Raw genomic sequence first — 12,199 nt, 5'->3', positions numbered from 1 at the left:
GTTTCTGTCCAGATGCCTTCTAAGTGTTGTCATTGTACCAGCCTCCACTACTTCCTCTGGCAGCTCATCCCATACACGTACCACCCTCTGTGTGAAAAAGCTACCCCTTTTAAATCTTTTCCTCTCATTTTAAACCTATGCCCTCTAGTTTTGAACTCCCCTATCCTAGGAAAAAGATTCACTTATTCACCTTATCGATGCCCCTCAATGTTTTGTAGACCTCTATAAGGTCACCCATCAGCCTTCTATACTCCAAGGAAAAAAGTTCCAACCTCTCCTTATAACTCTCACCCTCCAGTTCCAACAACATCCTTGTAAATCTTTCCATTCTAATTGAATAATACCCTTCCTATAAACGTGAGACCAGAACTGTATACAGCCCTCCAAAAGTGGTCTTGCCAATATCCTGTACACCTGCGAAATGATGTCCCAATTCCCACAGTCAATGCTCTGACCAATGAAGACAAGTGTGCCACACACCTTCTTTACTATCCTGTCTGACTGTAATGCTACTTTCAAGGAACAGTGTACCTGAACCCTTAGGTCTATTTTGAGAATGTGGTGCTGGAAAAATCGCAGCAGGTCAGGCAGCATCTGAGGAGCAGCTTCCTGATGAAAGGCTTATGCCTGAAACGTTGATTCTCTTGCTCCTCAGATGCTGCCTGACCTGCTGTGCTTTTCCAGCATTATACTCTCGACTCTGATCTGCAGCATCTGTAGTCCTCACTTTCCCCAAGGCCTCACCATTACCTGTCTAAGTTCTGTCCTGATTTGACTTACTAAAATGCAGCACCTCACATTTATCTATATTAAGTTCCATCTGCCATTGCTGAAGGATTTGTCTTTCAGATAAGACGGTAAACCAAGTCTAACCGCATCCCTTCAGATGGACATCGGCAGGGGAGACTGAGGAAGGGATGAGGGAACAAGACACAGAGAGAGTGAGGCAGGGAGGAGGAGGAGTAGAAAGAGGGGTTGGGTTTGAAGAAAGAGGGAGCTGAAGGTGTCTGAGCGTAGCAAGTTGCAGAAGTGGTTGCGGGGAGTGGGACGGGGTAAGAGGTTCCAGTAATAGACGTCCGTTGAAGATCTGGTCTAAGAACAGGAGAAGCCCATTTTGTTTTTAAAAAAAGGTATAATTTGACCCTGACAAGACTGGGACATGCCAACAGATGAAAGTAGAATTCAGTGGAGAGGGCAAAACAGTGCCCCCAATGAGCGGTACACATTGCACATACCTGCAATGGTGGAGGTGTTGTGGTTAACACCCAGCTTCTCTTGCAGAGACGGTAAGGCTGTGCACCAGAACTGGTGCATCACCACAAGACAAGATCTACCAAGAATGACTTTTCTGTTACATTCATTTCTAGATTTACTGAGCTGAAGGGTCAACAGCGACTTGTACAAAGTGGTAAAAAAGTACCGTAGTGCTTTCACAGGAGTGTCACCAAAAAAAAAAAACTCTGATGCTGAGCCTCACAAGGAGATATCAGGCCAGGTGACCCTAAGGGACATGGGTTTTAAGCAGTGATTGAAAAGAAGGACAGGGAGGTGAAGGGGTTTAGGGAGATAATTCCACAGCTACAGGACTGGCAGCGTGACCCCACAGACGAAAGGGGGGTGGGGGTGTGGAATTCATTACAGTACAGAATGTGCAGAAGACAAGATCATAGGTGCATGGAGATTTTGAAGGGCTGTGGAACTGGAGGCATTTAGAGGGAATGCAAGCAGGAGTATTCCAATCCTTCACTGTTTGGAGATCTCACTGGGTATTTTTGACCATATGTGACCAGAGTAGAACAGGCATTGATGGATTGGTCAATGTTTTCACATCCTGCTCAGTTCTCTTACTACTTTGAGCAGTGTTCCTCGGTGACTCCAGAAATGCAAAGATCAAAGCCAACCACATTCCTCACTTTGGGCTCATGATAACTCAAAAATTCCATGACATAGAAAATAATCAACACACTTGCAATGTCAATTGTGAACAGAGGCTATTGCCGTAAAGAGACTGAAAATTCTGCACTGATACAAAGAAAGATATTCACAAACAAATCAGCAGAAAACACAGATATTCCATGCTATGATTAAAACTGCTCCATGTGTTAGAAGCTATCTCTCAGACTCATGATGCCACAGTAAACCACTTCCTGTTCTGAAAGTTTCAAGTACAAATTGTCTTCAGCACTGAAATTCTTGACACTGTTCAACGTTTCTGCTCCAACTCCCATAGTAAAAATAAACCTTTTACTGCACTAACCATATTATTACATAATCATAAGTCCTGACCTTTGACAAAGTTCAGTGAAGCGCTCGACTATTTTTCATGAATTGAAAGGATAAATAAATGTGTGGCCACTGTGATTCTGCTGCTTTCAGTTTTGAATCTTGCTGAAAAGAGAGACGTTTTGCTGAAGATTCCCAAGTTGCATTCGTCAGGACAAATACAAGAACGCCACATTTCAGAGGATTACAACAATTTACACTGCAGGAGAGAAGGAACAGGATGGGTTAGCAAATCAAACTTTGATTGGGTGGCACATTCCCGTGGCAAAAGCAATGAGAAACAATAGGCTCCCGAAGCTCTGGGCTATTTCATAAAATATGCAAATCCTGCACAGATTCCCTTTATTTACAGAGAATGGATCTCTGTTTAAGAATGTACGAAGTTTCTAGGAAACGTAAATGATCCATGCTATGGACTCAACTGATGGTCTTCGTTGGTTGTTAGTGTGGCTATTAAGCAAAAGTGAGGACTGCAGATGCTGGAAATCAGAGTTTAGATTAGAGAGGTGCTGGGAAAGGCAGCATCCGAGGAGCAGGAAAATCGATGTTTCGGGCAAAAGCTCTTCATCAGGACTGGCTATTAGCACATTCAAGATTGTTCAGAAGGTGCTGCTCAATTGTAGCCAATAGCTACACTATCAGAAATATATTATGATAACTGGCCACCATTAAACTGCAGGCATACACACACACACACACAATCTTTTCAGAGGGTACCTTCATGATGAGACAGCTATTCCCCATAGCCTGCTCCTCCTGACAAAGCCTTTCGACCTTGAGAGCCCATTTGCCATCTGTTATTATGAAGGGAGCCCCATGCAAGGGAGGACCCTGGACAAAATCCCAGGCCAGTGACTGTTTGCAACCTCTTCCCCCACTACCTCAGAGATTGGTTCAGGACCTCCTGATTGACATCCAGCCCCCTATGAAGAATCTTCCTCTTTCTCCGAAGAGTTAACCAAAATATCTGCGAGGGGTATGATGAACCCAAATCCAACTGTGCTTTGAACACTTCATAACAACTTCAGGAAATTCTCTTTTCATTTCTACTGTTGCGGGTACTAAACAAAATGATAGGTTCATCGAGGGTTCTGAAGAAGGGTTAACTGGACCTGAAAAGTTAGCTCTGTTTCTCTTTCCACAGATGCTGCCGGACCTGCTGAGTTTCTCCAGTGCTTTCTGTTATTGTTTGAAATCTTTACATGATCTGGAGAGAGAGCACTTCTGAAAGGCTTTTGTTTAATGCTGCTCCATATACATTTAATTAGATGTTGAATGGGAGATATTGACTTAAAGCTTATTCTCTTGCATTTTGCTAGAACTTGTGCCTGACTCCCCAAAGTGATGCAACCGTGGAGTGGAACATGCCTTGTTTTAGATAATAACCATAGCACCAGATGAACAGAAGATGGTATGATCACGGAGAACAATGACAAATGGACATACAATGAAATACATTCTAGCAGCATTATGTGCTCATTATGTCATTCTGGAAACTGCAAATCAAAGATCTTTTTAAGGTAACTGTGAATTCCAGCCGAGATGCATATTGAGGAAAATGTAGGGACAAGTTCAGCACAATCTCTGCTTTAATGGACATTTGGTATCTTTTAAGTATGGCGGATGAGTGAACACAATTATCAACTGGTCATGCAACAACACGCTTGAGTTTATTGGCGTAAATTAGTTAAACTGTTCACAAAGCTAAGTGATTAGCTAGTATACTGTCTGTCTACTGATACCCGTACAGATCTGTCCTCTCTCCTATCCTCCTGACCCACAATAACCAGACATACGTACAGTCACTCGATCAATCAGACCCTCAAAACCCAGATTCAAAGTTAGACCTGGCTTCTGGCATTGAGGCATTACTCACAGAAGAATGTAAGCAGGATATGACCACACCAAGTCTTTGGCTTGGCCTTGTCATGCTGGACAACGATGACTGATCACTGACCTCAAGCCCAAGGTAAAGAGTTCAGATGGAGATGCCCCAATAGGAGCTGACGAATGAGTGTTCATGTGCAAAGGGCACAGCCCATGCTTTCAAGGAGATGATTTGATTATGTCAAAAATTATTCTTCACAGACAGGCAGTACAAACCTATGCCCTGACAGTATTTTCTCCAATCTACCTCTCCAGGAAATTTTAACCCTTCACTTGGTCTTTGTGTTGTCATGTCAACATGAACGTGGTTTGCACTCAGATGGGGTGGGATGAGAGAAGAGGGAATGGAAAGAGGTGAATGACTTGATCCAAAACCCAGTGTCCTGTGAATTTCTCTACTTAACACTTGTTGAATGTTTCAATCCCAAATCTGGCACGAGTGCACAGCATTGCTGAAAATACCAGCTTTAAAATAACTATTTGCCTGACTAATCAAATGAAGTTTAGCAGCACCATGCAGCATCTCTATTGTGACACAGTGCGGTTCGGGCAGTCAGTATTCTCTGATTAGCAATTGATCACTTTCTAGAACAGCAGATTCTGTGTCATCTAATTATAAATGATTGTCAGTATTATGGTTGACATTGATTGTAACATTAATTTTTATTTTGTATATAATCAAACAGCAAATTACAGTCTAAAATTGTGTTTCGAGTGAAACAGTATTACTAAATGATTGAGACAATCAATGCTCAGTTTTAAAACTCAGCACAGTCACTAAAATGGGTCACTCTGGGGTTTGATGCAACAAGTCACCAGGACTGTTAATGATTCTGATCCAGTGCTTGGCTAATGCTATCAATACAAACTTCAAACTATAAAGTCTATTCTTTTCAAATGCGCTCTGCTTCAAACATGAAAAAAAAAGTTTATGTAGTGCCTTCAGCTTTGTAAAATTTCCCAAGGTGCTCTCCAACACTGCTTAAAATATGTCATACCACTGCACTGGAGGAGCATCTTAAAGAGAGTGAAGAGGTTAGCAGAGGGATTTCCAGAGGGTAGCACCTGGGCAGCTGGAGGTGTGGCTGCCAGAGATGCACGCAAAGCAGAGTTAGGGTGCCAGGCCAGAGGTGATCACAGAGATATTGGTGGGGTGGGAGAGGGGGTTGACACAAAATATCAGAGGGAGAAGAAAATTGAAAACCTAGTGAAATTTAGATGTCTGACAGTATGCATTGTAATACATCTTGGTGTATAGAACAATTGTGGACTGTTATTCGAGTGATGTGGCTACACCTTTACCACATAAGGTGTACAAACGAAGACTGTCTCTTTTTGGAGCCACATCTTGTTCAGTTTTAAGGCAGAAGACAGCAGTGTGAAATGAGCAAAGAAACAGGTCATTTGGATCTCCGGTGCAGGGATGGGAAGAGGGTTTTCATTGTGTTATTGCACTGGGAGCAACATCTCTGATGTGCTCCTGGTCAGGAGTCATACCCACTGAAACAAGCAGGGGAACTCTAGGTGTGCAGGGAACCATCTGGGAACCAAATGTAATGCATTTAGCTGAAGCTCTTAGTCCAGATTAGTGCAGCTATTTTTCCCTGGAGTGCATTGTTCAGCGGAGGCAGTTACCATAGCAACTTTGAAAAGAGAACTTAATAAATGCTTGAAGTGGAAAATCTGCAGGGCCATGGGTTTACGATGTCAAATAGCGTGACTAGTTGTGTAGTGCTTTCAAATAGCTCAGACATGACCAATCAGAGAGGCTACTTTGCCATTAATCTTTGATTTTATAATAAAAAGCAAAAGACTGTAGATGCTGGAAATCTGAAACAAACACAAGGGTGCTGGAGAAACTCAGCAGGTCTGGCAGCATCTGTAGAGAGATGAACAGAGTTAACATTTTTGACTCTGGTATGACTCTCCTTTGGAATGCATTTCTGAAAAAGAGTCATACCATTTGCTGCCTGACCTGCTGAGTTTCTCTAGCATTCTCTTTGATTCTGTACATATTGTAAAGTGTTATATTCATCCTGTTACTATCCCAGCCAATTCTCCTTAAATTACATTCGTTTTCCAATGAATTAATTCAAGGTTTGTCACCATTTTGTTTAGAGGTGGTAGTGATGGTGGCATGGGGCTTGCAACTGTGGCTCCTCAGTTAGATCCACATAGATCCACAAATAAACGGTTTTATTTGTGGATCTATGCAGCCTTAAGTCAAGGCAATCAGACTGGATGCAGAAGGTAAATTGGCACAAACCAAATCGATGATATTACTTGGAGCTGAAATGTGATCTTGACATTACTTTCAGTGCTGGGCTCTATTTTAGAAGGATTGCTTTGATAAGGACGTTATATTCTCTAAAGGACCTGGTGGCATAATGGTAATGTCACTGAACTAGTAATCCAGAGACTCCAGGCGAGTAGATTGGGATGTTGTTTGATTCCCAGACTGGCTGATGGTTAGGTTTTAATTAACTTGAATTTAGTTAACAGGGAAAATAACCCGAATTAAAAGAGAGTGTAGTGACGGCTATTAAATCATGTTGATTGTTTGGGGGGAAGAAAATCTATCTGGTTCATTTATACCCTTTAGAGTAGGCATTCCTGATGAAGGGCTTTTGCCCGAAACGTCGATTTCGCTGCTCGTTGGATGCTGCCTGAATTGCTGTGCTCTTCCAGCACCACTGATCCAGATTCTGCCATTCTTAACCAGTCTGCCTGCAAGTGATTCTGAAATGACCTGACAATGCCACTAAGCGACAAAAAGGGATCGGCTAACTCAGCAAATGACAGCCACATTCCACATCAAAAGTTTTAAAAAAGTTGTTCCTGTTTTATTTTATGAAAGTTAAACCTAGTTGTTCATACTGGTGGGGGACTTTAAGGGTGTTCAAGTGGGATTTGGAAATAAACATGTTCTGGTCTTTGTTACGTCTTTAGAAATTTAAGGATCATTGAAACTCTCTGAACCTAAAGTCTATATGTGGAAACAGATTGGGGACACCACACAATCAGTTGGTGTTTTTCTTTGGGCATGAGATCGGCTGATGAAATATTGATTAGCGATAAGGCAGAAACTTTATCAACTGCAAAGGCTGACCTTTACCTGTTGTTCTTGCTGTTGAGGTTAAAATTGATTTCGAAAAACACAATTAAGCTCTCTGCAAGATTACCATCAGGTGACCCAACAATGCTCAACAGTAAACAACCAGAACAGAGAAGCATATTACTGCAGATGCTCAATCTGTACTGAAAACAACAAATGCTGGAGATCACAGCAGGTCAGGTAGCTCTGATGAAGAGTTATCTAGACTCTAAACGTTAGCTTGCTTTCTCACCATGGATGTTGCCTGACCTGCTGTGACAAAGAACAAAAGAGAAGCACAGCACACGAACAGGCCCTTCGGCCCCTCCAAGCTTTTGCTGATCATTATGCCCTAACTAAACACAAAAAGCTTCTGCCCCTATTCGGTCCATATTCCCTCCCTCTTCATGTGACCATCCAAATGCCTCTTAAACGTTGCCAATGTGCCTGCTTCCACCACGTCTTCGGACAGTATGTTCCAGACTCCTACCGCTCTCTGCGTGAAAAACTTCCCTCACACATCTCCCTTAAACTTTTTCCCTCACACCTTAAACATCTGTCTTCTTGTAATTGAAACTTCAAACCTGGGAAAAACTTTCTGACTATTCACCCGATCCAGGCCTCTCAGAATGGTGTAGGCCTCTATCAGGCCTCTATCAGCTTTCCAGCGAAAACATTCCTTTACCTTTCCTCACAGCCAATGATCTTCAGCATTTTTTGTTTTCAGTAAATGTTGTTTCACAGGGAGGAACTGTGAGACCGATGAGGGCTGGTAATTCCACATTGGAACTGTCATTGAGATCAGTCACCTGTAGTGTGTACCATTTCAGTCGCTCGCCCTCAGACCTTGCCTAACCCTTCAGGCTGACCACGAACAGCAGAGAGCAAACAATGCGCTTTCAACATGAAGGAAGTGTCTCTAGGCTTCACAGGGCTGTGTTATCAGACAACATCAGAGGTGTTTGTGTTATCAGTGTGGACTATCTGAAAGCAGATTTGGGTGCTACTGGTTGAGTTTTCAGCCCTGCCAGAAACAAATTGCAGAAAGGAAGGTGAAGGGCGAGAAGCAAAGGTGTGAGTGAAGAGGTGCACAGAAGGTTGCACAAAGCAAACAGATTGTGCACCGCACTCCCCAAAACCTTCACTCTGCATCTGTCTGCAACGAGTTACAGTCAGAAGAGGAGCTGGAGTGAACACGGCTGTTAGGGTTAAAAAGGCAAAACCTGCAAATGCTGAGCCCCCCGAATTAAAAATCACCAACAGACAGTGCACCCACTGGTATGGGCAGTGGAACCACTCACTAGTCCTTATTCTTCAGTTTCTGTTGCACCTTGTGTACATCTCCTTTGGCTTTTCAGAACAGACACATCTTGGCGATCCAGGTTGTGCCTCAGACAACTGACTGTGTGGAGTTTGCACATTCTCCCCGTGCCTGCGTGGGTTTCCTCCCACAGTCCAAAGATGTGCAGGTTAGGTGAATTGGCCATGCTAAATTGCCTGTGGTGTTAGGTGAAGGGGTAAATGTAGGGGAATGGGTCTAGGTGGTTGCTCTTCGGAGGGTTGGTGTGGACTTGTTGGGCCGAAGGGCCTGTTTCCACACTGTAAGTAATCTAATCTAATCTAAGTAATCTAATCTAAAAGAATTTTCAAGATGGTTAAATTGGTATTGTCTTTAGCTCAAAGCTGATCACTTCACTCTTGGTCTCTGCTTAAAATACATGTTGGCTCTGCATTACAAGATTATCCTTGTCACCTGCATTTTACTTCTTTAGAATATGTCTTTGTGATAAAAGGCTCCTCCGAACATCTGCTTCAGAGTGACTGAGCAAGTTGGATCCCACAAAATCCAGTGATCTTGACCTAGCTGTGATTGCCCATTTCTCAAATGGTCTTCATATGCATTCAGGCGATGCCCCCTTGATCTTCCCCCTCCCTGTGTTATGTTGAATTACAAATACAATCGGCAACAGGTTTACAATTTTGCAGGAAAAATCTGTCCTGTCACTATGGTTTGCGTTAAATCGATGGGGCAAAAGTGTATAAAGCACTTACAATCTTCACTGCTCCATGTTCAATCTCTTGCCAAAGTTTAAAGATCTTGGCTTTTTGTCACCCCCTTTCAGTTTCCTCTAGTCTTGCCTATCTAAGGAAGCAGGAGAAAGTGAGGTCTGCAGATGCTGGAGATCAAAGTTGAAACTTTATTGCTGGAACAGCACAGCAGGTCAGGCAGCATCCAGGGAACAGGAGATATCTAAGGAAGCAAATTAATCCATGTCACACAAGATCAGTCTGCAATATCCATGCTGCTATCCTTTCAAAGAGATAGCACATGTTGCCTGTGATTTAGTCAGTTGGTGTCTGTGTCAAGGCTTATCATTAGAAGGCTGTTAGTTTGCATAAGTAAAGTTACCATAGTCTTACCAAACCATAGGGCCACTCTCTCATTAGAGAGAGAGAGACAACTAGTGGTGGTGTAACCTGAGGGTCACCATGCATCAGGCAAGGGGAGAGTCCTCCATGGTAACCTCAGTCAGTTTAGGAATGGAACCTATGCTGTTGGCATTACTCTGTATCACAAACTAGCCATCCAGCCAACTGAGCTAACACAGCATTCACCTTCAGTAGTGAACCAGATGGATTTTTCCAACAATCAACAACCGTTTCATTGCCACCATTAGACACTTTATTCCAGATTTGTTATTGAATTCAAATTGTACCACCTGCCAAGGTGGGATTCAAACCCTAGTCCGGGCTTCCTGATAAATAGGCTAGCAAGGACACCATTCTGCCATCAATTGAGTAGATATTTGAATTCAATTGCATAATTTGATGTTCCAGATGATGCTCTTTCTGCAATGGAGGGGGTTAGTGAGGTCACAGGCACTGGAACTGCATGCTGTTGAGTTTACCTTTTGTAGTGGTAATAAATGCAAACAATGAAACAAAAACAAGCCCAATGTTCCGCTCTCTCCTGGTACCATATATTGTTCTGCCTGGTCAAATCAACAAAGGTAACTATTTTGTTTTTAAAAAGTCCATCATTCAGATCAATTGTAAATCCACATTTCTCCATGCAGAGTGCATCACTGTCAGTGTTTTGGATTATAGTGGATGACATATGTTTGTGGTTTTAAGAACAAAACACAACTCCGTATGGCTGAGAATTGTGGGCTTATAATTGGATCTAAATTGTCGGAATTTTATTTTAAGTGAATTTTCTTAATATCACTGGTCTCCCTCTTAAAATGAACCTGTTTTATTGTAACCCTTCACCCCATGTTGCTATTGTATAACATTCCCATTTTTAAAGTGCAGTTATAAACAACTCTTGGGTATCATGTAAGTGTTAGAGATTACATGGAACAAAAAAAATGTACAATTTGTATTTGTTAAACTTGTCTGTTAATTATTCAAAATATATGTAAATTACTTTGAACGTAAAGTCATTTTATACTAAGTTTTTAATTAAATTTAAAGCTGTAAAATTTTTATATCAAAATTAATTTCATAGAGGCTAAAAGAATTTCAGAAATAAAACTTGTTCTACTTTTACAAACACCTACACCTATGTAGACTCTTTCTTATACTCTACACTAATGAATGAAGATGGGTTCTAAAGTTGGGTTCTATCAATGCTGTTATAAGGGATTGTTAAAGCCTCATATCAAATTAATTCTTGCACAAAATATTAGAGTGGTTTTTGCAAACTAGTGATCTCAAACCATTAGAATGAATGGATCAAACCTATTTTTACCTTGTTTTCAGTTTTAGTTTGAACATTTTTTTCTATTTAATTTTAAAATAAAGATTCCAATATCCTTCCAAGCATTGACATTCACCCATCTGGCCTTAAATATATGACAATTGCTGATGAATCCAATATAGAAACCTCTTCACTCAGAGAGTGGCAAGAAGGTCAAACTCACTGCTAATAGTTTGGTCGTATGATGCATTTAAGAGAAAGCATGTGAGGTGAGTACATGAGAGAGGTAGATATGGAAGGTCATGTCCCACAGGCTTTATGTAAATCAAGATGGGTGGAAAGTTGTGTGGAGTTAAATAGTTGCAGGGATCAAAGTGGGCCAGGTGCCCTGTCTCTGTGTGCTATGTACAAAGGGCAGGTTGAGTTGTGCTCTATGCCTTAATTCTGTTTTTGAGCATGATTTTAGGAGTGTTAACATGTGATGCAAATTTATCTATCATCCACAAAAAATATCCAGAGGAAATCTTGGAAAGAACATTCTAACATTTTCAGATATTTGACCCTCCCTGCTCACTTTATGTTTAAGGCAACAGTCATCTTTGTCCTAGCTTCTATCTCTGTAACCTCCCACAGCAACCATCCCCCCTCCCACCCGATCTCTGTAACCTCCTCCAGCCCCTACAACCTCTCCCGATTTCTGTAACTTCCTACAGCCCCGACTCCCTTCCCTGTCTCTGTAGCCTCCTCCAGCCCCTATACCCCCCCAATATCTGTAACCCCCTCCAGCCTCTACACCCCCTCCCTATCTCTGTAACCTCCCACAGCCCCTATATCCCTCCCTAATTCTGTAACCTCCTTCAGCCCCTACACCCACTCCCTGTCTCTGTAACCTACTCCAGACCTTACACCCTCTCGCGATCCCTGTAACCCCCTACACCCCCTCCCTATCCCTGTAACCCCCTACACTGCCTCCCTATCCCTGTAACCCATGACACTCCCTCCTTATCTCTGTAACCTCCTCCAGCCCCTACACCCCTCCCTATCTCTGTAATTCCACCAGCCTCTACACCCCTCCCTATCTCTGTAATTCCTCCAGCCCCTACACCCCTCCCTATCTGTGTAACCTACTCCAGCCCCTACACCCCTCCCTATCTCTGTAATTCCACCAGCCTCTACACCCCTCCCTATCTCTGTAATTCCACCAGCCTCTACACCCCTCCCTATCTCTGTAT

General features: G+C 42.4%; 2 protein-coding genes across 3 annotated transcripts in view; one reads left to right on the top strand and one right to left on the bottom strand.

Annotated features, from left to right (window-relative positions):
* cdh23 (cadherin-related 23) overlaps window positions 1-12,199 on the bottom strand; it is a 261,541-nt gene that overhangs the window by 176,379 nt on the left and 72,963 nt on the right. The gene's annotated exons all lie outside the window — the stretch shown is intronic.
* vsir (V-set immunoregulatory receptor) overlaps window positions 1-12,199 on the top strand; it is a 94,538-nt gene that overhangs the window by 52,505 nt on the left and 29,834 nt on the right. Inside the window, exon 7 of one of the 2 annotated variants that reach the window (XM_043679156.2) lies at window positions 3,603-10,820. The exons of the other annotated variant lie outside the window; for it this stretch is intronic. Within the exon in view, the coding sequence (XP_043535091.2) occupies window positions 3,603-3,628 (26 nt within the window). The 3' untranslated portion in view covers window positions 3,629-10,820. Of the gene's footprint in view, window positions 1-3,602; window positions 10,821-12,199 lie in introns of those variants that run through there. 2 annotated transcript variants of the gene reach the window in all.

This window comes from Chiloscyllium plagiosum, unplaced genomic scaffold (assembly GCF_037043375.1).
Source record: "Chiloscyllium plagiosum isolate Xiang-an unplaced genomic scaffold, Cpla_swu_hap1 HiC_scaffold_43, whole genome shotgun sequence".
NCBI lineage: Eukaryota > Metazoa > Chordata > Chondrichthyes > Orectolobiformes > Hemiscylliidae > Chiloscyllium > Chiloscyllium plagiosum.
This window is presented reverse-complemented; position numbering and strand designations above follow the sequence as displayed.